The 26121-nt window shown below is 41.7% G+C and overlaps 1 protein-coding gene across 5 annotated transcripts in view; it reads right to left on the bottom strand.

Annotated features, from left to right (window-relative positions):
- Nucleotides 1–26121, bottom strand: part of LOC145412565 (putative monocarboxylate transporter 5) — a 473562-nt gene that overhangs the window by 117221 nt on the left and 330220 nt on the right. For all 5 annotated transcript variants that reach the window (XM_080282467.1, XM_080282468.1, XM_080282469.1 and 2 more), the window contains one exon: nt 13751–13973. In XM_080282467.1, coding sequence (XP_080138593.1) covers nt 13751–13973 — 223 coding nt within the window. The remainder of the gene's footprint in view (nt 1–13750; nt 13974–26121) is intronic.

Here is a 26121-nt window from a genome sequence, read left to right as displayed (position 1 = left end):
CGGTTTTAGCAAGTGATCTGACATGAGAGGTCCAGCTGAGGGCACTGTTAAGTGAGACACCAAGAATTTCAATACTTTTGGAGATGGGAATATTAGTAGCACTGAAGGTAATGTACGAATCTGGCAATATCTGTCTATTAGTAAACTGTATATATTTAGTTTTACTAGCATTAAAAGTGACAAGGTTGTTTTGTCCCCATTCACTGATTGTAGATAGATCTTGATTTATGGAGATGGCTGTACTGAGTTGAGAGGTAGAGATATTAGACTTTGTAAATGGATGTCTGAGTGTGAATGACCTATGTAGTGTTGAGTCATCTGCATTTTTTTTTTTTTTTTTTTTTTTTAACTAACAGACTGGAGGAAGGAAAAACAAATGGGGGAAAAAAAATAATATGAGTGAATGGGATTGTGAGTGACAGATAAGAGATCATTAATATGAACCAGAAATAGGGTTGGCGCCAGAACTGATCCCTGCGGCACGCCGGCGTTAATTGTGCGGTGAGCACTCACATAACACGGGAATATTGTATCCTAAAGCTCCCGCTTTATGAGAATTCCATGTTTAGGGTCATATGTTTACATGTTAAAGGGTTTCATGGTACCTAAGCCAGCCCCAAGTTCACCTTTTGGGGCCATAGGTTTGAACGAGCATGCCGGAACACAGATGTGGTGGTGCACACCACTCTCCCGGTCCTCCCTCCATCCCCTCTCTTCTCCCCCACTTCCCTCCTTCATCCCCCTAAGGCTGTTTCTGCTGAGCACAAAGAAAAAAATTTCCACTAACAAACTGGCCCTTGGAAATTAGTTATTACTGGTATAAATTGTATACCATCATCTTCACTGGCGTTTATACTATAAGTTAAGCTAATAACAACACACAAAACTGATGAGTAAAAGTGCAGAAATGCAGTGAGAATAAAACTGTTCAAGGGTGAAAACAGTTTCAAATAACTTCCCAACTTCCTAGTGCAAAATTTTACAAATATTGAGCAAGAGCAATGCATATGTCATGATGCAGAATTTCACAAGGTTCTTGTTTTTTGTTTTTTTTTCCAGAATTTTTGATACAACCAATATTTTTTTAGTAAATCACCAAAAATTAAAACAAAAACTTGCTGGGCATGGCTGGGGATGGAGGAGGGATGGGGGGGGGTGGAAATTGGGGATGGGAGGAGAAGAGGGGGGGATCGAAGGGATATGTATTTACCTATTTGTATTTACCTATTTGTAGTATACAGGAATTGAGCAATGCTCGTGTTGTCCTGTCTCCATATCCACATTTATCAAGTCTACCTTTACACACATGAATGTTTTTCTCATGCACCACCTCTTTGTCTAAGTCGTTTCAAATATTTAAGAATATACCTAATTGTGATATACACGGAATGTACTATGCTCGTGGGTTTCCGTCGCTGTTTCTCAATAAGTCGAATTTAACTTTAAACTCGTTTAAGTTTTTAGACTGGACGATCTCTTTGTCCAGGCTATTCCATAAGTCTATACTTCTGTAAGGAAAGCTATATTTCTTGATATCCTTCAAGCAGCTTGAATTTTTCAATTTCTTTCCATGTCCTCTTGTTGCTCTCTTATCCCATACAAACAGATCTTCTTTGTCAATTTTATCTACTCCCACCATGGTCCTGAACACCGCAATCATGTCTCCCCTCTTTCTCCTTTCCTCTAACGAAGGCAAATCCAGTTTTTCCAGCCTCTCTCTGTATGACAGGTCTGTCAGACTGGGGACCATCTTGGTTGCTGTTCTTTGTATTCTCTCAATCTTGTTTATATCTTTCTTTTTGTGTGGGGACCACACTACCGCTGCATATTCTAACCTGGGGCGGATCATGGCCACTATCAATTTTTTCATCATTTCCTCATCCATATAATGAAATGCTACTCTTATGTTAGTCAAGAGCTTATAAGTCTCTCCAACTATCTTGTTAATGTGCTTTTCTGGTGACAAACTATCTTGGACCAGCACTCCCAAATCTTTCTCTTCTCTCCTTTTTGTGATTAATTCATTACCCAAAAAATAATTCAGTGATGGTCTCCTGGTACTTTTACCCATTTCCAATATTTTACATTTCTTTACATTAAATTTCATTTCCCACGTCCGGCTCCAATTGTGTATCCTATCCAAATCCTCCTGCAGTATTTTACAATCCTCCTCAACCTCTATCTTCCTCAAGATCTTTACATCATCAGCAAACAGACTCGCATAACTGTTCACTCCATCTACCATATCATTTACGTAAATCAGGAACATTACTGGCACCAACACTGAGCCTTGAGGGACTCCACTTGTTACTTCCCTCCATCCAGACATCTTTTCCTTTATTACTGTCCTCATTTGTCTGTCTCTCAAAAAGTCTCTCATCCATTCCAGAAGTTTCCCCTTTAGTCCTCCTATATATTCTAGTTTCCACATTAGTCTCTTATGAGGTACCTTGTCAAAGGCCTTCTCTAAGTCTAAGTACACACAATCCACCCAACCATCTCTCTCCTGTACCAAATCAATCGCTCTTGAGTAAAAGCTCAACAAGTTTGAAACACGACCTTCCACTTCTGAATCCAAACTGACATTCAGCCAAAATATTCATCTCTTCCAGATATTTTATCCATCTGTCTTTCAGGATTCTCTCACACAATTTTGCAACCATGCTGGTTAGAGACACTGGTCTATAATTCAGGGGTTCTTCCCTGTTTCCTCCCTTGTAAATTGGTACCACATTTGCCCTCTTCCATTCTTTTGGCACTTTCCCCTCTTCCAGTGAGCATACAATTAAGCTGTGAATTTTATCCGCCAGTTGTTCTCTGCATTCCTTCAGTACCCAATTAGAAATTCCATCAGGTCCTGGGGCTTTCCTTACATCTTGAGTTTCCAGTAATTTATACACTTCCTGCACCTCCACTTTTATATCTTTCATCACCGGAACATTTCTAATCACTCCCCCTTCCACAAGCTCCTTTTCTTTAGTGAAAACTGACTGGAAACGTTTGTTCATTATTTCTGCTTGCATTGCCGCATCCTTAAAGACCTCTCCATCTACTTTCAGCTTGGTGATTCCTTCCTTTTGTTTCAGTTTGCCATTAACAAATCTATAAAACAGTTTGGGTTCATCCTTGCATTTGTCAATTATACCTTTTTCAAAATTCCTTTCTTCTTCCCTACGTATTCTTGTGTATTCGTTTCTTGTTCTTTTATATTCTTCCTTTGTTCTGTCGTTACCTCTCTTTCTCCAATTGTTCCACGCCTTATCTCTCTTTTTTTTGGCTATCATACACCTTCTATTAAACCACTCCTTTTTCCTGTTTTCTTTCCCTCTTACTCTTGGTACAAATTTTTCCACTCCCAAATTATAGATGTCTAGAAAGATATCCCACTTCCTCTGTATCTCTCTTGTTTCTCTGAATTTTCTCCAATCTGCATTTTCAAAAAAGTTTCTCAATCCTGTAAAATTTGCTTTGCCAAAGTTGTATCTTCCCTGTCTATGAAGCTCGTCTCTTGGCTCAACGTTTCCTATTAACATCTGGAACTCAATGACCACGTGATCACTTTTTCCCAAAGGACAGAGATATTCCAATGATTCTATTACATCGGGTTCTTTGGTGAACAGTAAATCTAACCTTGCTGGTGTGTCCTCACCTCGAAACCGTGTCTCTTCTTTGACCCACTGCGTCATCACATTATTCATTATTATATTTAATAACATAGTACCCCACGAATCCTCGCCGCCTCCCGAGTACCATTCCTCCCAGTTCACCCCTTTACAATTAAAGTCACCCACCAAAATTATATTATTGCTTTTCTCAATTATTTTTTGCAAGTAGCTAGCCATATCTGACAACATCTCATGGTATTCGTCATCCTTCCATGCTCTCGTCTTTGGGGGAACATACACTACCGCCATATCTCTCTTAACATTCTCTCCAGTTTCTAATTTCATATATATCACTTCAGCCCTGCCTTCTCCCATTTCCACAGTATCTACATTTATGTTGTTCTTCACTGCTATCATCACTCCTCCTCCCTTTTTTCTTTTCTGTCTTTTCTCCACAGTTTGTATTTACCATCTCCCAAATGAACATCAGTATCTTCTCTTAATTTGGTCTCTACAAAGCACATGACATCAGGTTCATGTTCTCTCAAGAAATCATTAATTTCGATCCTTGTCGATATGAAACCATCAACATTAGTATATATCACCTTCAAATTATTTTTGATATTATTAATACCCTCTTCTCTCCTACTCTCTGTCCGTACCACTTCCTCAACTTCTGATCTTTCACAACCATCCCCCCTAGTTTCCTTCACTTCTATTTCCTTAAATACCATTTCCTTACTTTCATATCCAATACTCTCCAAAAAAAAGTATTACGTTCTTCCTCTGTCCTCTTATCATTTTTTTCCTTTACTTCTTCCTTTAATGATTTTAAAACTTCTCTTTCTTCTTCATTCAGATCTTTTCTTATTATAATATTTCCATCCCCGCCTCTTTGCTTAATTTCCAGGTCACTTTAACCCTTTAACCGCGGGTATTGTTTTGGTCTGACTGTCCTCTCCCGCGGGGGTTTCAGCCAAATGTAAACAAACCTTTAAACCTTAATAACTCTGCACAGAATAAAGCTAGAGAAAAAAATAAGGTACCATTAGAAAGTACTAACCTTCAGCTTTCCATTGATGTAGGTTTCATGACTTTGTTGACTTTCACAGGACGGGCAGTGCCGTTAGAAGTGAGGGGTGTAAAATCACTATTTTTCGCTCACACATCATTACCTTCGCTCATACACCATTACCAAATGCCAACCTTATTCTGATAATAATACTATAAACATATATGAACACTGCACATACGATAAACACCCACTCTGTGTTCACTGAGGCAGGTAAAAGGCACTGTAATTACCTGCACTTCACTGCCACATCAGTGGTGTTGTAATCACTATTTTTCGCTCACACACCATTACCAAATGCCAACCTCATTCTGATAATAATACTATAAACATATATGAACACTGCACATACGATAAACACCCACTCTGTGTTCACTGAGGCAGGTAAAAGGCACTGTAATTGCCTGCACTTCACTGCCACATCAGCGGTGTTGTAATCACTATTTTTCGCTCACACACCATTACCAAATGCCAATCACATTCTGATAATAATACTATAAACATATATGAACACTGCACATACGATAAACACCCACTCTGTGTTCACTGAGACAGGTAAAAGGCACTGTAATTGCCTGCACTTCACTGCCACATCAACATGTGTTGTCACTCACACAGCTGGACAGATACTGATGCGCGCTTGGTCAGGGGTGGGGTGGGGGGCCCAGGGGGTGGGAGGTGGGGCCCCAGGGGGGGGAAGAGGGAGGTGGGGGTCGGCTGGAGTGAAAGAACTTAATAGCTACTCTCCCTTGAAACAATTGGCGCACGGAAAAAACGCGGGGTGTTCAAAATATTCACAAACATTCGAGAATGACACCCGCGGTTTGGTCCAGTTTTTGCAACGTCATTCTGGAATGACACCCGCGGTTAAAGGGTTAAGTATCTCATTTATTACACTTTCTGATGTAAACTTGACTCTCATTGGTCTTGTTTCCCCTTTCTTATAAGGCCCTATCCTCCTTACTTCCTCAATTTCTTTTACCCACTTGTCTCCTTCGGGGTCAATCTTGCCTAATATTCCTCTCACCATGTTCGTGTCTCTCTCGAGTCTTGCGAACCTAACCTTTTCTTCCTCTTCCCTGTTTCCAAATACTACCACACATCTGTTCCTTTCTACAGTTTCTCTCACTATTTTCTCTTTTTTCTTCAGTATTTTCACTACATTTTCTTCCATTTCTTTCTTGTTCATTTCCCTTTCTTCCTGGATGATCTCTCTTAAGCTGACCACTTCTTTCTGTTCTTCTTCTACGTGTGCCCACTTTGCCTTGTGTTCTTCTAGTACATTACTCACCTTCTCCGTTTTATTAGTACTCTCTTCAAGTTTCCTCCTCAGTTCAACATTTTCCCTCTTCAAATTCTTAATCTCTTCATTGGCTGTTTCGTTGGACTGGATTAGACTCTGTATGGTGGTTTCCGTATTTCCTGACACATCCTTTATCACTAGATTCTCTACTTTTTTTTTCGAGTTCACTAATCCTCATAATTAATGTTTTCACCAGGTCCATGACATTAGTATTAGCATCAAATCCTTGAAATTCCATTCCCTCCTTGTTTACATTTTCGGCCATCTTTAACGTACCGGTAAAGTACCTGAACAGCTGTTACCGAATAAGCCACAAACATTCATGTATACTATTGCCAACAAATCTTTACATTTTTGGTAGTCTACCAACTTTCATTATTTTAAATTTAAAGAAAGACCCTAGGAGACAGGACAGACAAAATTCCTGGAACTACTCAAGGTTAGGAGCGATGCCTGGGACGACCTCTCTCTCCGGCGGTTCGTGTGTGTGTGTGTGTGTGTGTGTGTGAGCAAGAGTGAGAGACAGAGTGAGAGTGAGTGTGAATGAGTAAGTGAGTGAGTGAGAGAGAATGAGTGAGTGAGTAAGAGAATGAGTGAGTGAGTGAGAGAATGAGTATGAGAATGAGTGAGTGGGTGAGTGAGTGAGATGGAGTGGGGAGGTAGTACCGTAGTTCTTCTCTTCCTCCCAGTCCCCCCATTCTACCCCACCCTGCTTGTCTCCTTCCTGTTTCCCCTGCCCTCCCTCATGCTGACTTGTCTCCTTCCCCTTCCACTCACCCTCCCCTACCCCTGCTTGTCTCCCTTCCTGTCCCCCCGCCCACCCCTGCCCCCAGCTTAGCTTAATGCCTCTGTGTTATTTGTCCTAAACTGCACCTCCCTGTCCCACACCTTACTGTGTGTGATATTTAACGTCTCATTTTTTTGGCTGATGCAATCCGCGCTCTGTCTATCACCTGCTGCATTGTGCGATTTTCAACCGTAATTTTATGCCTCGTGCCGCATTCTGCTATCATTGGCTGTGTAGTATGAATCTGAAACATAAACTGAGGCCTCAGGCCACATTATGTCCATCGTCACCGAGTAGTCAGGTCCTATTAAAAATGAGCAGCGTCCTCCGACTGCATTATATCTATTTTTTCCGTGCTGTGACGTTTTATGGACACGAAATGGCACCTCCTGTGTTAAGTGAGTTTTGCGCTATAGGATCACGCGTTATGCAAGCACTTGCTGTAAGTATCTTCTTTATTCCCTACTGATGCAAAATTATTAGGTATGACATATTAGACCTTTATCTCTTACACCAGGCAATAAAGAGGACTAAAACATGGGCTTACAAACTCATGCATTGCAAAAGAACATACTTGTTTGATCTTTAAATCTGAAATATTTTTCTTTTTAAATAAACCTACTATGTCCTGCCTAACTGAAAATGCTGAGTTGGAAGGTTTGAAATGAACAATATGTTTATTGCATTTTATTAGTCTTGCCAGTCGTTCAGGCACTGAGGATACTAGACTATGACACAAGTTTGCATTCTCCAAGAAACTCCAACCCTCAGCTAATTAGCGAGGTTCTTTTATATTTCATTCATTGATAGTTCTCAGGCTTATACTATGTCTTCCAAAGATTTTTCTTGATGAAAAAATTGCAAAACGTGGTGTAATAGCTGCATGTCTGTGAGTAAAAGTTGTCTCCACTTGTGATGTTAAGTGAGTCATTTAAAATAGCCTACTAACTTATGCCGCAATCCCGCTTTTTGTCATTGTCCATGGAGACAACAAAAATGGAAATAACTGACTTTATTCACTAGTATTCTAGAGGTAAATATAAATGAAAATGACAGATTTTCATTGTTTCTTGAAGGCTTTTTCTTCTCAGTTTTATGCTCCCAAAAATAACTGCTTGTTACCATACTAGACTTAAGCTTCGCAACTTATTCCTATCCTTGAGAGATACTGTAGTTCTGAAATTCCATTTAGTTTCGTTTAGGATTTCTTTTTATTGTAACTAACAAGTGATGAGCCAAATGGTTTCCTGGACACCAGGAAACCATTTACTGTACTGGGTGATAACCATATAACCAAATTATGGGGCCTGGTGGTTTAGTGAGTAAATAAGGTGGTCCAACTGGACTGAGCCAGTGCAGGTTTATATCCAAAAGTGGTTGGGGTTTACTGCTCACATAATGCACTCAGGGATGAGTGAGGCTGGTCACTCTCATCTTAAATGCCAGGACCAACATGCCTAGCCCCAGGCTCCTACGCTCCTCATGGGGCAACATAGGATTGGATGCTGGATGGATGGATGGACGAACTGTTTCCTACAATTTTGAAATGTGTAAGTACTTTGCAATTTACTTATCATTTCCTATTAAATTTTACATAATAGGTGTCATCTTGCAAAGATCTAAGGAAATGTATATGCATTATTGCTGACTGAAATCTTCTGAAGACTTTGCCATCACTTTCTAGGCCCAATTGTACTAGTCATGAAAAAAGTGCTGTCGTGAAAAAAGCTGCAAATGGGCAAAATTAAGGTCCAAGGTAGTGTAAAATGGATATAGTTTTTCTTTTACAGTACTATACCCTATTTGGTTGACTTGTGCACCTGAGATGTATGGGGTGAGTAGGGTGTGTTTGATTAGCAGCTGCTGACTGGCCGCTAATGATGTAAATCAATAGCTCTCCTTATTTTAACACATATATATTTATATTTGTAAACTGCTTGCAATATAAGCAGCCAGTTTAAATATGGAATAATTTCTGAAGCTAAAGAGGTCAAAATTAGCTTTAAAAGTTTACAGTTATCAAATAAAATTAAGGTTGATTATAAAGTTTTATCTATCTATCTATCTATCTATTGCCAGACGCCTCAATCCCGTTTGGGGTGGCCACAAACAAATCGCCTCCAAGTCGCCCTGTCCCCCGCCATTTCACTGCCCTGCTCCCAACTCACACTCCCCTCTCTCATATACCTCTCCACCCCATCCCTCCATCTCATCCTCGGCCTCCCCCTCCCTCTTCCCCCCTCCACCTCACTCACATACACTCTCTTCGTCAGTCTTTCACCCTCCATCCTCTCCACATGGCCAAACCACTTCAGTGTGTTCCTCATAACGCTTCCTATCACATCCACATCCACACCACAACGCTCCTTTATATCCTCATTCGTCAGCCTGTCTCTCCACGTGACTCCACAGGCTCCTCTCAAATAACTCATTTCCACTGCTCTCACTCTTGACTTGTGTCCTTCCAACAATGTCCAAGCTTCACTTCCGTAAGTTAGAGTTGGTATCACAATACTGTCATGTAGTAACTTTTTCACTTCCATGCTCACTTCCCTGTTTCTTATCACTGCTTTCAAAGAACCAGCAACCTTTCTTCCCTGCTGTACCCTTTCAAGCACTTCACCCTCCAAACCTCCATCCTTACTCATCACGCTACCCAAGTACTTAAACGTACTCACATTTTCCAATTCCTCACCATCCAACCTCGCTGTACATTCACTAACTTCACCTCTCTCAAAGACCATCATTTTACTCTTCCCTACATTCACCTTTAGATTCCGTTTCTTACACACTCTCCCAAACTCATCCACCAAGCCTTGCAGCTCCCCTTCGTCGTCACTCAACAACACAGTATCATCTGCAAACAACAGTACAGGAAGTTTCCAAACACTATCCTCTCTCACCAGGGCCACTCCAACATCCACTACCCTACCTTGTACCTCTTTTATTACCCCATCCATGTACAGATTGAACAACCGTGGAGACATGACACATCCCTGTTTCAAACCAACTTTCAAAGAGAAAAATTCACTTAGTTCACCATCCACACGCACTGCAGCCTTCGCACCATCGTACATACTCTTCACAGCATTCAACAACTTCCCATCTACTCCATATATTCTTAACACTTTCCACAATCCTTGTCTATCCACCCTGTCATATGCTTTCTCCAAATCCATGAAAGCCGCATACAACTTCTTTCCCTTCTCTAGAAACTTTTCCACTAAAGATCTAAGAATGAATATCTGATCTACACAACCTCTTCCCTTCCTAAAGCCTCCCTGTTCTTCTCCAACTAATTTCTCTGTTCTTTCTCTAACTCTGTCTATAAGTATCCTACCATACACTTTTCCTATTATACTAAGAAGACAAATGCCCCTATGATTACCACACACTTCTTTTTCCCCTTTTCCTTTGTACAAGGGAATAATTATACCTGACTTCCAATCCTCCGGGACTCTACCTTCCTCCCAGGCCAATCTGCACATCTTCCACATCCATTCTACTACTATCTCTCCCCCATGCTTCAGCATTTCACCACACACTCCATCAATTCCTGGGGCTTTCCCCGATTTAACTTTCTTCATTGCTTCCACAACTTCTATCCTACTGATTTCTTCCTGTCTTCTCACCTCCCTCCTTCTCCCAGCCATTCCCCAGCCACTTATACTCGCATTACTTCCATCCTCTACGTTCAACAATTCCTTAAAGTGTTCTCTCCATCTGTTCACTTTTTCTCCCTTCTCCACTAGTAATCTACCATTATTATCTTTCACTCCCCTGCTTACTTCACTTCCACCCTGTCTTACTCTTTTCACTTCTCTCCAGAACATTTTCTTACAGTCCCTCCACTTTACACTCAAATTCCTTCCAAATTCCTCATCCACTCTCTTCTTACTCTCTCTTACTAATCTTTTCACCTCTCTCTTTCTTTCCACATATAACTCTCTCTTCCGCCTCTCAACTTCTTCCACGCCCCTATTTCTCATCCATTCATTGTATGCTTTCTTCTTTTGTGCCACAGCCTGTTTCACCTCTTCAGTCCACCACGCTGTTCCTTGCACCCCCCTCCGTCTTCTCTTCCTTCCACACACCACATGACATGCTGCACATATTTCTTCTGTAAATATCTTACACACACCTTCCACGTCTCCCTTCTGCTCCAATTCATATTTGCCCAATCGTTCCTCCACTTCTCTCTTATACTCTGCCTTTTTCTCATCCTCTTGTAACCTTTCCACTCTCCTTGCAACTACTCCTTCCTCTCGTCTTTCCCTTCTTCTATTCCTCCATCTTACTTGCATTCTAATTCTGGCCACCACCAAGTAGTGGTCAGAAAGTCCACTCCCCCAACCTCTATACACTCTTGCATCCTTTACACATCTTCGCATCCTTTCATCCACACACACATAATCAATCATTGCCTTCCTTTCATTCAGTTCACCACCCACCCTTCTCATCACTCGCCATGTATACCTGTGGATCAATTTATGCCTGAAGAGGGTATTGGCTATCACCAACCCCCTCCCAGCACAAATGTCCACTAACGCACTCCCATTCTCATCTATCTCAGCAGGCACACCCCACTCACCAACTATTCCATCCACCTTCACATTCCCAACTTTACCATTCATATCACCAATCAAAAACACTCTCTCATTCCTTCCAAACTTTTCCATGCACACTTCCACATTTGTCCAGAACTCTTCTCTCACTCTTCTAGCACGATCTTGCGTTGGCGCATACACACACACAATCGCCCACATTTGTATTCCATCTTTCAACTTTACCCACACAATCCTAGACCCAACTGATCCATACTGTCTTATGCTCCTCTTCCATCTTTTACTCACAACTATACATACTCCTTCCTTTGCCCTCTCATTCTCACCTACTCCTGCACATATACCCCATCCATACTCCCATTCTCTCACACTTTCTCCTCTCCATTTTGTTTCAGTTATTCCACATACATCCACTTTTGCACCCTCAAGCACCTGGACAATCTCTCTCTTTTTCACCTCATCATTCGCTCCTCTTACATTCCATGTACTCATTACCAAGTCCTTTGTCCGGTCCTGGGTCGTCATCGTTTGGTCAGTCCTTGTCCGAGGCTTCTTGTTTGTTTTTTTAGTTAGTTGTTTTCTGGGGAGGGGCACTAACCCTCCGCCAACCCTTTTTGTCGCCTTTTACAACAAGCAGGGATACTGGGGGAGTATTCTTGAAAACCCCCCTACCCCCAGTGTACACTTTCATCTGCATGTTGCACTACATCCACCCACATGTACACTTACGTCTGCATGATGCACTATAATACGTGCCTGCATTTACTTCAATTACATCATCAGCGGCCAATCGACAGCTGCAAATCAAACAGACAATACTCACCCCATACATCTCAGGTACACAGGTCAATCAAATGGGGTACAGAATATGATACTGTAGTCATTTATATTCAATCAAGTATTCGAGTTCCCACCTGAGGGGGTGACCGGTCAGATTATCAAACCAAGCTTCCACCTAATTATTTTAATATAAGAAGGGGTACTACTGTATACTGCTTTAATACAGGTAATAACTTGTCAAAAAAGCAAAAGAAATAAGGCAGAAATTGGTCACACATTAAAAATCTTTGAAGTTTTCAGCCAATAATTATCAGCCTGTACAAGTTGGGTTAGTGCCATATAACTGTGATTATGGCGACGGCTAAGGTCACCACATATAATGAACATAACGGAGGTCCTCTATGTATGAAGGAGAGAGAAGGAATAAGTGGTGTATCTAGATAATAAGAATGGTATGTAAGGACAATGCAACCTGGAGGCAGTTCAGTCAAGGCAATCCCCTGGTGCAAGGTTCCCAGAAGGGTACAAGGCACTGGAGATGATGATGATGACAATGATGATATATTTTGGGTGTCTAGGGAGGAGAGGGCATAACTTTGCAAAAATGGCAGATGATGGTATTCTATGACAAACATATTCTATTAATGTATGCTTGATTCACAATGCTTATGGAGTACCAGCATTTTAAGGCTTTGGGCAGCAGCTTGATGTAGCCCCTCCTCAGTTGGCCAGAAACTGGGCATTGAGACCTGGGATATGTTAGAGGGACAACACACCCACCCTCTTCCTCCTCCTGCTCCAGCTCTGTCTACCTCTCAGTTCTGGAAGTTTGTAGTTGTGTAGAATATATGAGTGTGTAATAAAGTGGTCTCAGGGCAGACTTTGAATGTATATTTGGTCGAGTTCACACCTATGAGTGTTATGCAGGCCAGTTACTTGGCTTTTGTCCCTACATCATTCCCATGGCAGTACCTCCCAAGGATGACAGTAACCATAAACCATTATGCATCCAAATTTGACTCAAATCAAATAGCATAACTTTAGTCTCAGTAATGATCTTTTTTCTTTTGATCCATCACCAAGTGTAGGGGCTAAATTATCACTATGTTCTATAAAGAACTGAACAGGTTAACCCAAGAAAATAGGGCAGTCACTGAGAAAAGCAACTAAAAATGTAGGGAACATAAAAGTAAGGAGTGTGCACATCAGAAAGAGCACACAGTAATGTGGTAATGAACTATGCAGGCTTGGGTGCCAGAATACAACACCGAATTGGGATGTGGAAAAGGGTAACACTGGACTGTTTGAAGCCAATTGTTATCTTGGCTCTGGCTCATCCCTGCACACACACACTACTGTAAAGTTTCATTTAAAAAAAAAAAAGAAAAAAAAAAAATAGAGAGATGATTTTTAAAACACTTTACAAGTACAGTGAAAAGTCTGCACCTCTCTCCTTGATGACTGAGTGTACTGGGACTGAACCCTAACTACCACTGCACTTCTGTGGCTGCCAGTGGCTACACTATCTTCCTTTGCATGCATTAACAACCAACTAAGTGAAAAATGGACTAAATCGCATCACTTACACATTAATTATATAAAAAATGAGAAGCGACATTAATTACACTTTATACTTACACACAAAGAACCCAAAGAAGAGGGAGAGAGCTACAAAGGAAGCATATGATGCCGCGAAGGGGGTGAAGAAGACACAGACACCCGAGAAGATGATGCAAAAGTTGTTCAGCCAAAGTGGATTGACCCATGGAAGATCAGCTAATATTCCAGACAGGACCCTCCCAACAGTGTTGGTGATTCCGATGAGGGAAATAAGGAATGTGGCTGACTGTGCATCCACACCCTGAAACAAAAAATTGATATTATGGTATAAGTTTAGTACAAATGAGAAACACAGAATTCTATTGTGAGGTTGTGTTAATCAAAATATCAGATACGATTCTCCTTCATGACCAGAGATATATAAACTTTAATAGGAACATGGATCCATACTGTGAGGCTGAAGATACACAACAAAATGTACTTTGATTTTGTCTCATACTGGTATTCCAGCTCGCCCCTTTACAAAGAAATATTTGAATTATGATGCTCCCTTGCATCTTTCATAAGCCACTAAACACATAATACACTAGATGTATAAACAGGTTACAAGCCAACAAGATTAGCTGTTACATGGTGTGGATGTGGATGTGATAGGAAGCGTTATGAGGAACACACTGAGGTGGTTTGGCCATGTGGAGAGGATGGAGGGTGAAAGACTGACGAAGAGAGTGTATATGAGTGAGGTGGAAGGGGGAAGAGGGAGGGGGAGGCCGAGGATGAGATGGAGGGATGGGGTGGAGAGGTATATGAGAGAGGGGGGTGTGAGTTGGGAGCAGGGCAGTGAAATGGCGGGGGACAGGGCGACTTGGAGGCGATTTGTTTGTGGCCACCCCAAACGGGATTGAGGCGTCTGGCAATAGATAGATAGATAGATTTATTCCAGCATCCACATCAGATGGCCACACCAGACTGCTAAAAAAACACACTTTGTCTTAAAGGCACACAACATATTTCTTCCTCTATTGGAAATGTGGAGGAACTTTCAGAATAAGGCTCTGTTATTTAATTCTTTGTTAGATCATAACTGCAGTAGGTTCAATGGCATAATCTTGTCAGCTACTTAGTTCCAAAGAGAAAGGTGCTGCAATTCCACAATTACAGGCATACCCCGGTTTAGCAATCTAAATGGTTAGGTAAAACCCCATCCTTAAGTGAGGTATCATATATCAGGGTACTTTTAACATGCATTTGAATGTGGACCGTTTACCAGCCTTGGGTTTCCCCCCCAAACCACGTCCAAAACCCACCCAGATGAGCCCCAAAACGGGTTAAAGGCTATTTAAATGGCCTAACACTTGCCAAGGAAGCTAACCTAAGCAAAACAACTGTAAATAACTCACTAAAACCAATGAATAAAATCTGAAAATCGTCAAATATAAGTTGGAAAAAATCAGTTTTAGTAAACTGTTCCCCAAAAGGACAATGTTCACCCCACCTATGGCTAAAACACATTAATCTAAGTCTAAAAACAGTTTACAGATCAACCTAAACACACAATTTTAGTCTAAAATACCATCAAAATCAGTTTTTAAAAATCAAATCCTATCGTTAAACCGGGGTTTGGCCATCGTTAGGCGAGGTATGGTAGTATTTCTACCCCAATCATTAAGCTAGGGTATCGCATCTAGGGGTATTGTATATCGAGGTATTACTATACTGTACTTTGCAAGTTCTCTTGACAATGCAGAGAAAGCCTAGTTGAGAGATGAGACCTTCCATCTCTTTCAGACCATTTTCTTTTCTTGGGGAACATGAAAAGGTCTAAGGCAGCTAAGATGGAGCACTTGGTATGGTGCTTCCACAACCTACTTTGGAGGATGGAATGTGTTTTTTACTAAGAAAAGCCCATGTTCTTACTCCAGAACTCATGCAGGCAACTTAGGAAAGAATTATCAACACGGGAGAGAGAGAGAGAGAGAGACAGCCCCATGTCCTTCTTCTTTTACTCTTTATGACTGTGAAGCATTATAGTCCTAATAAGCAGTTCGGCAAAAGGTGGAAACTCTTGTCCTTTCAACTGCAAAAAGTGATGCTCATCATGGCCACTCTCCTGATTTTGAGTGCTGCTCATATGCTGCCATTACATTTCCCCATCAGTTATCAAGGAATCCAGGAAACTCATGATAATTTATTGATTAAACCTGGTAGTGTTTTTTTTTTTTTTTTTTTTTTTTTTTTTAAATAAAGGAAATGTACAGCAATGTTCATTTCATATAATTAAAAATATGTTACAGGATGGATTCATATTTCTAGATCACAAATGTACAGTACATTACTCAGTGTATGAGATGCATCTATAGACAGTTGCCTTAATCCTGTAAAAGGATTTTACGAACAAAGCACCTCCATGTAGCCCCATACTCTGCCATCTGGCTACCTTCCCTCCAACTTGCACCCCCCTCTTTCATATATCTCTCCACCATATCCGACCATCTTATCCCTCTCCCCCTCCACCTTACACATATACTCATCTAGACAGTCTCATCCTCCACCCTCTCCACATGGCCAGAGCATCTCAGAGTATCACTCACATGCACCCTTTTTGTCAACCTCTAATCTCCAGCCTCACCACATGGCCAAACCATCTCTTAATGCTTTTAATAACATGCACACCAATACCACAAATGCTCCTTCACTTCTTCATTTGTTTGTCTGAGATAATGTAAATGATGTAAAATTGAAAGAGAAGAGAAAAATGAATATGCAATACCTTGATATGAAACATAATGACTTCAAATATGAACATTTATGGAGAAAGTATCTCACTTTAAGTTCTAGAAATTCTTCACATGGAAGCATTTTATCCATAAATGAAAATGTTCTATACAAGATACAAGTTTCAGTCTGACTAGGATGCTCATTTGATATGAACAGAGATTGAATAAAAAAGAGTATATATCATCTTCATCATCATCATCTAATCTTGTGTTGCCCCATGAGGAGCGTGGGAGCCTGGGGCTATGCAAGTTGGTCCTGACGTTTAAGATGAGAGTGATCAGCCTCACTAATTCCTGAGTGGAATTATGTGAGCAATAAACCCCATCCACCCTTTCGATATAAACCTACAAACCTACACTGGCTCAATCTGGCAGCAGCACCTTAATTACCCACTAAACCACCAGACGACATAGTTTGATTACATGGTTACCACCCAGCACAGTAAATGGTTTCCTGGCATACAGGAACCCAGTGTAGAGTCACTCATTGTAGGCTCACCCGCTGACAGAGGGAAGAAGAAAGAAAGAAGGAAGAAAGAAAGAAAGAAAAGGAAGGCAGGAGAGAAGGATGAGAGGAAAGGGCAGTAACCCGAGAGCAGCAATACATCGAGTGAGTGGATGGTTGTGCCCCCACCTATCACTAAAATATCTATCTATCTACTTATATATCTACTCGAGTATCTCTCTCTCTCTCTCTCTATACCTCCTCTGCTTTCCTTTCTTCATTCATTCCTCTTCTTTCTGCCTATGGGTGACTTTACACTCCCTCTTCTGTCTTTCTTTCATTCTTTCTCTTTCTTCTGCCTATGGGTGACTCTACATTGCTCAACAGGTTGCTCAGATCTGGCCTCTTGTACAGCATCAACTGGGGGGGGGGGGTGTTGTTCAAATTTCGTTCACTCGGGGTTCAACTCGTTCATTATGGTTTTGTGGACGTAATTATCCCCTGCTCGTTCACTACGCAAATTGTTTACTATGAATTCTTTCACTGTGCAAGGGCACTGTAAATATATATATATATATATATATATATATATATATATATATACAGTAAACCCGTCATAAGACGAACTTTTAGAAGTCGGAATCTTTGGTAAGCCGTACTCAGGCCAAGACCACTTATGTAAATAGGCCGAGATGCAGAGGTAGGGGGAAAAAGGTGGTGCGAGGTGCACATGTGGCCGCCAGTCTGCTGCTTGCCTGATTTCACTGGCTTTGAAGTCTCAGATTATCTTGAAGTTATGCAAAAAGTCGGTGAGAAGAATATTAATGAAGATGATGTCATCCCGTGGCTTGAAATGGATGCCAATGATCCTGGGTATCATTATCAAACAGAAGAAAAAATTGCTGAGTTCATGGCTGGGAAGAAAGATGAAGATGATGATGATGATGATGACAATGAGGAAGAGAACAGTGATGTTGGACGCAGGAATCCATACAAATTATCCCAAGTTCGTGAAGCAATGGATGTTGTCATACCTTGGCTGGATTATCTTGATGATGCGGAAGCACAAAATTTTTATACACATATAAAGGAGTCGCAAGGCTTGGTTATTCGTCGCCAGTATTCGCAGCAGAAGCAGGTGAAGATTCATGACTTCTTTAAGCCTATGCCAAGGCATCGGCCTATCCCTCCTTCTGATTCCAGCAGTGATTCTGCTCTACAGCTCTTCAGATAGCCAGCAATTCAAGTAGTGTTGCCACAGACACCAAATAGTGTCTGTGTGTGTGTGTTTATGAAAACTGTATTTGACTAAATGAAAAAAAAAAAAATGTGTGTGTGTGACTTAGTGTTAAATGATCATGATTAAAGTTCAGTATTATTATTACTGCAAGTGTTACACTGCAGTCTATTATAGTGATTACATATAAGTTTAATTCTAAGTGTTCAGTGAAATAAATACTGGGTACTGTTTAGAATGTTACGTTAAATTGTGAACTCCACCACCTCCGTCTCCAGCACAAGCTGCCGACGGGTCTTTACTACCTCTAACGAAAGGTAAATTAGGTGCACTGAATTTTATTTTTTTGTCTTTCTTTATTCATTTATACACTGTATATGCTCCTTTATTTTAGTGTTGCAAAGACAAGCAATAAGTACTGTCTTTGCAATTTGGGGGGTGAAAATCCATCTCCATCACAAGCTGCCGACATGTCTGTACTGTCTCTATGAATGATTTTCTACCAATTAAAGGTATATTAAAAGCACTAAATTTTTTTTTTTTTCATAACTTATTTATTTATATATGCTCCTTTCATTTAGTGTTGAAAGGACAAGTAACAGGTATTGTCTTAGCAAATTTCGGGGGTGAAAATTTGGTAACTCAAACCAGGGTGAAACCCCATACAGTTCGACTTGTGAAGGATTTACTGTACGTGTATATATATATATATATATACACCCACCGCAAACTGACTTTGGAACTACACACTGAATTGCTATGGGAGAGTTGTCTGTTTTTGCTTTGTGTTTCCACCTCAACCAAGTGAATTTTTTGGGCAAGAAGTAACTGGCCACTCCTCTGGTGTTGGCGGGAGGTGGTGAAACACTCAGCACGTCAGTGCTTGCCCAAAAGCGAGAGTGGGAGCATATGTTCCCATCGCTCCAAGCTTGCACCGCCCTCTTTTTTCGTATCCATTACTGTTTGCCCTGTTACTGTATTTTCCTAGAGTCGAGTTGTTGTGTTTGGAAAGTATTGCTCAAGGGATGAGAGGGTCCATATCATTGCATGGAGGGAGGATAATGTCCCTATCAACATGGTTTGTGAACGTACTGGATGCACAAAGCCGACAGTCATGAAGGTTCTTGCTGCAGCGCATGGCCTGCCACCTGATGTCATGCCAGAGCACAAGGATGGCAGTGAAGAGAAGAGGCCGACTTCCAGAGGTACAGATACGCTTCTGAAGAGGGAAGTAATCATGAATCCTTGACTGACAACAGCAGAAATGAAGAGAATGCATCCCCAGCTGTTAAAAGAAGTCTCAATTCAAACTATCCAACACCGCTTGCAGAAGAAACTGGGTTTGCCAAGCTGCGCTGCAGCCAAGAAACCGCTTCTCACTGACCGCATGAAGAAGCAACGCATTCAGTTTGCCAAGAATTATGCACACTGGACATCGGATGAGTGGAGAAAAGTTATGTTTTCTGATGAAAGCACATTTCAAGTGTTCCAGGTGCGTTCTGCCAAGATTCGTCGCCCTCCCTGCCGTAGTTGATATGACCCTGCTTACATGGTGCCGACTGTTAAGCACCCACACTCAATAATGGTATGGGGGTGTTTCTCTGGTGAAATGGGAAGGGGAGGCCTCTACTTTCTTCCTATGAACTTGATGATGAATGGTGGCCGGTACATTCAAGTTCTGAAAGATCATTTGTTAAACGTTTTCGCTATTCATGGATGCGACTTTTTCATGCACGATTCAGCTCCACGACACATGTCAAGAAAGGTAACAAAATGGCTTCAGGATAATCGGATTGAGGTCCTCAACTGGCCTGGCAACAGTCCGGATCTAAATCCGATGGAAAACTGCTGGACAAAGATGAAGAAAATCATGGCAGAGAAGAAGACACCCAATCTGGACAACCTCAAGACTGAACAGACAAATGTTTGGTGCAATGAAATGTCCTTAGATTACTTTAGAGATCTATGTGATTCCATGCCAAAATGCATCCAACTGGTCCTGAAAAACAAGGGAAACATGATTTCATATTAATGAATGGTATTTCATGAACAAACATTGTGATATACTATGATTTCTGTGTTTTTTAATACCTAGTGGGGGGAGGTCCTAAGTCAATTTCTGGTAGCAGTATATATATAGCGCAGTTTCCCAAAATTCAAAATGGTTGGGAACAAGAGGCTTTTGGAAAATTGAATTTTTTGGAAAACTGGGACAGTCAATTATTACCAACAGATATAGGAGGTCTGTTCAGAAAGTATTCGACCTTAGGCTCGAAAAAAATAAAGAAACCTGTTGGGCTAGGATACTAATCACCCTTAAATTAGGCTCCTTCTGACTTGACACACATAACCAAGCATTCTTTCCACTGGCTGAAACATTATTCAAAGTTGGTTTTCAGTACCTCCTGCAGGTGTTTCGTTGCATTCGCCGTGATCTCTTCTCTTGAATAAACGTTGCTCAAGCCATGTTGGAGTGAGCAAATCACAATTCAGACTTTCTGAAGACTTATCACTGGAGATGAGAGTTGGGTGTATGAGTACAACCCAGAAACCAAAGCACTGTCATCCCACTGGAAGCATGCAGGGTTCTATCTATCTATCTATTGCCAGACGCCTCAATCCCGTTTGGGGTGGCCACAAACAAATCGCTTCCAAGTCGCCCTGTCCCCCGCCATTTCACTGCCCTGCTCCCAACTCACACCCCCCTCTCTCATATACCTCTCCACCCCATCCCTCCATCTCATCCTCGGCCTCCCCCTCCCTCTTCCCCCCTCCACCTCACTCACATACACTCTCTTCGTCAGTCTTTCATCCTCCATCCTCTCCACATGGCCAAACCACCTCAGTGTGTTCCTCATAACGCTTCCTATCACATCCACATCCACAACACAACGCTACTTTATATCCTCATTCGTCAGCCTGTCTCTCCATGTGACTCCACAGGCTCCTCTTAAATAACTCATTTCCACTGCTCCCACTCTTGACTTGTATCCTTCCAACAACGTCCAAACTTCACTTCCGTACGTTAGAGTTGGTATCACAATACTGTCATGTAGTAACTTTTTCACTTCCATGCTCACTTCCCTGTTTCTTATCACTGCTTTCAAAGAACCAGCAACCTTTCTTCCCTCCTGAACCCTTTCAAGCACTTCACCCTCCAAACCTCCATCCTTACTCATCACACTACCCAAGTACTTAAACGTACTCACATTTTCCAATTCCTCACCATCCAACCTCGCTGTACATTCACTGACTTCACCTCTCTCAAAGACCATCACTTTACTCTTCCCTACATTCACCTTTAGATTCCGTTTCTTACACACTCTCCCAAACTCATCCACCAAGCCTTGCAGCTCCCCTTCGTCATCACTCAACAACACAGTATCATCTGCAAACAACACTACAGGGAGTTTCCAAACACTATCCACTCCCACCAGGGCCACTCCAACATCCACTACCCTACCTTGTACCTCTTTTATTACCCCATCCATGAACAGATTGAACAACCAATGGAGACATGACACATCCCTGTTTCAAACCAACTTTCAAAGAGAAAAATTCACTTAGTTCACCATCCACACGCACTGCAGCCTTTGCACCATCGCACATACTCTTCACAGCATTCAACAACTTCCCATCTACTCCATATATTCTTAACACTTTCCACAATCCTTGTCAATCCACCCTTTCATATGCTTTCTCCAAATCCATGAAAGCTGCATACAACTTCTTTCCCTTCTCTAGAAACTTTTCCACTAAAGATCTAAGAATGAATATCTGATCTACACAACCTCTTCCCTTCCTAAAGCCTCCCTGTTCTTATCTAACTAATTCCTCTGTTCTTTCTCTAACTCTGTCAATAAGTATCCTACCATACACTTTTCCTATTATACTAAGAAGACAAATGCCCCTATGATTACCACACACTTCTTTTTCCCCTTTTCCTTTGTACAAGGGAATAATTATACCTGACTTCCAATCCTCTGGGACTCTACCTTCCTCCCAGGCCAATCTGCACATCTTCCACATCCAATCTACTACTATCTCTCCCCCATGCTTCAGCATTTCACCACACACTCCATCAATTTCTGGAGCTTTCCCCAATTTAACTTTCTTCATTGCTTCCACAACTTCTATCCTACTGATTTCTTCCTGTCTTCTCACCTCCCTCCTTCTCCCAGCCATTCCCCTGCCACTTATACTCGCATTACTTCCATCCTCTGTGTTCAACAATTCCTTAAAGTGTTCTCTCCATCTGCTCACTTTTTCTCCCTTCTCCACTAGTAATCTACCATTTTTATCTTTCACTCTCCTGCTGACTTCACTTCCACCCTGTCTTACTCTTTTCACCTCTTTCCAGAACATTTTCTTACAGTCCCTCCACTTTACACTCAAATTCCTTCCAAATTCCTCATCCACTCTCTTCTTACTCTCTCTTACTAATCTTTTCACCTCTTTCTTTCTTTCTACATATAACTCTCTCTTCCGCCTCTCAACGTCTTCCACGCCCCTATTTCTCATCCATTCATTGTATGCTTTCTTCTTTTGTGCCACAGCCTGTCTCACCTCTTCAGTCCACCACGCTGTTCCTTGCACCCCCCACCGTCTTCTCTTCCTTCCACACACCACATGACATGCTGCACATATTTCTTCTGTAAATATCCTATGCACACCTTCCACGTCTCCCATCTGCTCCAATTCATATTTGCCCAATCGTTCCTCCACTTCCCTCTTATACTCTGCCTTTTTCTCATCCTCTTGTAACCTTTCCACTCTCCTTGCAACTACTCCTTCCTCTTGTCTTTCCCTTCTTCTATTCCTCCATCTTACTTGAATCCTAATTCTGGCCACCACCAAGTAGTGGTCAGAAAGTCCACTCCCCCAACCTCTATAGGCTCTTGCATCCATTACACATCTTCACATCCTTTCATCCACACACACATAATCAATCATTGCCTTCCTTTCATTCAGTTCACCACCCACCCTTCTCATCACTCGCCATGTATACCTGTGGATCATTTTATGCCTGAAGAGGGTATTGGCTATCACCAACCCCCTCCCAGCACAAATGTCCACTAACGCACTGTCATTCTCATCTATCTCAGCAGGCACACCCCACTCACCAACTATTCCATCCACCTTCACATTCCCAACTTTACCATTCATATCACCAATGAAAAACACTCTCTCATTCCTTCCAAACTTTTCCATGCACACTTCTACATTTGTCCAGAACTCTTCTCTCACTCTTCTAGCATGGTCTTGCGTTGGCGCACACACACACACAATCGCCCACATTTGTATTCCAACTTTCAACTTTACCCACGCAATCCTTGACCCAACTGATCCATACTGTCTTATGCTCTTCTTCCATCTTTTACTCACAACTATACATACTCCTTCCTTTGTCCTCTCATTCTCACCTACTCCTGCACATATACCCCATCCATACTCCCATTCTCTCACACTTTCTCCTCTCCATTTTGTTTCAGTTATTCCACATACATCCACTTTCGCACCCTCAAGCACCTGGACAATCTCCCTCTCTTTCACCTGATCATTCGCTCCCTTTACATTCCACGTTCCGATAACCATGTCCTTTGTCCGGTCCTTGGTCGTCATCGTTTGGTCAGTCCTTGTCCTAGGCTTATTGTTTGTTTTTTTAGTTAGTTGTTTTCCGGGGAGGGGCACTAACCCTCCACCAACCCTTTTAGTCGCCTTTTACGACAAGCAGGGATACTGGGGGAGTATTCTTGAAAAAAAAAACCTACCCCCAGGGTAAAAAATCATGCAGGGTTGCCTTGGGGAAAAAAAAAAAAAAAAACAGGTCCACAGCAAGGTGAAATGGACTCCCAAGTTGACAGTTTTTTCTCAACTACCGTGGTGTGCATCATGAATAAATACATACCAGATGGTCAGACTGACAACAAACATGACTACCTCAATGTTATTCATCGTCTTCGTAACACAGTTTGGCAGAAGAGACCAGACCTTCAGAAAGTGGCAAGTTGGAAGCTGCACCATGACAACATCCCTGCCCATTCTTCTCAACCGATTCAGGAATTTTTGACCAAGCACATCCCACAAGTCCAACAGGCTCCCTACTCACCAGGCATGGCTCTGTGCCACTTTTGGTTATTCCCCACACTCAAAACTCTGCTGAAGGGTTCCCGACTTGAGACTAGAGTAGAGATGATGACAAATGCAATGAAGCACCTGCAGGAGACACCGAAAACCAACTCTGAAAAATGTTTCTGACAGTGGAAAGAACGCTGGGCTAAGTGTGACAAGTAAGAAGGGCCTACTTTGAGGAGGATCAGTGTCCTACCTCAACAGGCTAGCTATTTATTTTTTTAGAGCTTACGGTTGGATACTTTCTGAACAGACCTTGTATGTACTGTACAGATACCCACCTAACTGGCATTCCTTGAATCCATACTCAAATCATTTATTCAAGAAACATGATTTTGATAGTTTAGGTATGAAAACAATGATTTTATTTTTCTATGGGGAAAGAACTAAAAAAGAAAAAAAAAGACAAAGAGATAAATAACTAAATAAACAAATCTTGTTGTTTAGGTGAATTCAGTTTGATCTAGGCTGAGTGACTGTAAACTACTGTAGTTCTTTTTCAATACCGTATAGCAGTAACCCTCGGAACCAAACAGGAGCTTTTAAAAACATTCATCATGACATATGCACATCCCCCATGCACCCCTTCATATCCTTGACTTGCTTCACCCACGTGACCATTTAAATCTCTACCAAAAGTACAATCTCATCATCCCCCATACCCCTCACCACAAGTATCAAGTCATCCCAGAATACATCTTGTTCTTCATCATCCAAGCCAAGCTATGGAGCATACACCGATATAACATGAGTCACAAGTTTACTTAACAATATTTTCAGTGAGGTGGTTTGGCCATGTGGAGAGGATGGAGAGTGAGAGACTGATGACGAAAGTGTATGTGAGTGAGGTGGAGGGGGAAAGGGGGAGGGGAAGGCCAAGGATGAGATGAAGGGATAGGTATATGAGAGAAGGAGGTGTGAGTTGGGAGAAGGGCAGTGAAATGGCGGGGGACAGGGCGACGTGGAGGCGATTTGTTTGTGGCCATCCTGTATGGGATTAAGGCATCTGGCTATAGACAGATAGATAGACAAGTTTACTAAGCAATATTCTCAGTGCTATATTCCTTTCATTTATCTCATTACACTCACGAAACATTCCATCCATCTTTCCTCAACCAACACACCCACATTACCATATCCATCTACATTTCCCTGCTAAAGTGGCTTATATCTACAGTCCTTCTCAACAATAATCTTAGCTGTCTCTCCCCTGAACCAGGCCTGTAGGCAGTAGACCTCCACCCACCTCCAAAGTCACCATCAAGGGACAGTTTTAGTCCCTTACTATTTATCATGGTGCTTGAAGCTCTGTCATAAACTTCAGAACTGAGCTCCCATGGGAGATGTTATATCCTGATGACTTGGTGTTGATCACTGAGAATGAGAGGATGCTCGAGAAAAGATCTGGGAAGTGAAAATATGGAATGGGGCACAAGGGTTTGAGGGTAAATGTGCACAAAACAAAAGCGATAATATCTTTTTTTATTTATTTACTTTTTTTTATGCGAGGAAGAAGGAACCAAAGGCCATGAGCCCGCAGAAACAGTTCCCTCCAAGAGAAAAACAAGACACAAGAGAGAGCCAAATTCAAGATCCGATCATTTTGAGATGCCTGGACACACTGCGTTTGAAAGACTGGAGATCATAGGCAGCAGGAAATACAGACAGAGGGAGACAGTTCCAGAGTTGACCTGTTGCATAAATGAAAGACTGGGAGTAACGGTTAACTCTTGCATTAGAGAGCTGGACAGAAAAGGGATGAGAGTTTGCTGCCAGACGGGTGCTAAGCACCCGTCGTAGAGGTGGAGGAATGCAAGCAGACAGTTCAGAGGAGCAGTGACCATTAAAGTAGCGATAG

The sequence above is a fragment of the Coenobita brevimanus genome, chromosome 93, assembly GCF_032717465.1.
Source record: "Coenobita brevimanus isolate Jiangsu-jjx chromosome 93, ASM3271746v2, whole genome shotgun sequence".
In the NCBI taxonomy this organism is placed as follows: domain Eukaryota; kingdom Metazoa; phylum Arthropoda; class Malacostraca; order Decapoda; family Coenobitidae; genus Coenobita; species Coenobita brevimanus.
Note: the sequence above shows the minus strand (reverse complement) of the source record. Positions and strands in the feature narration are given on the sequence as shown.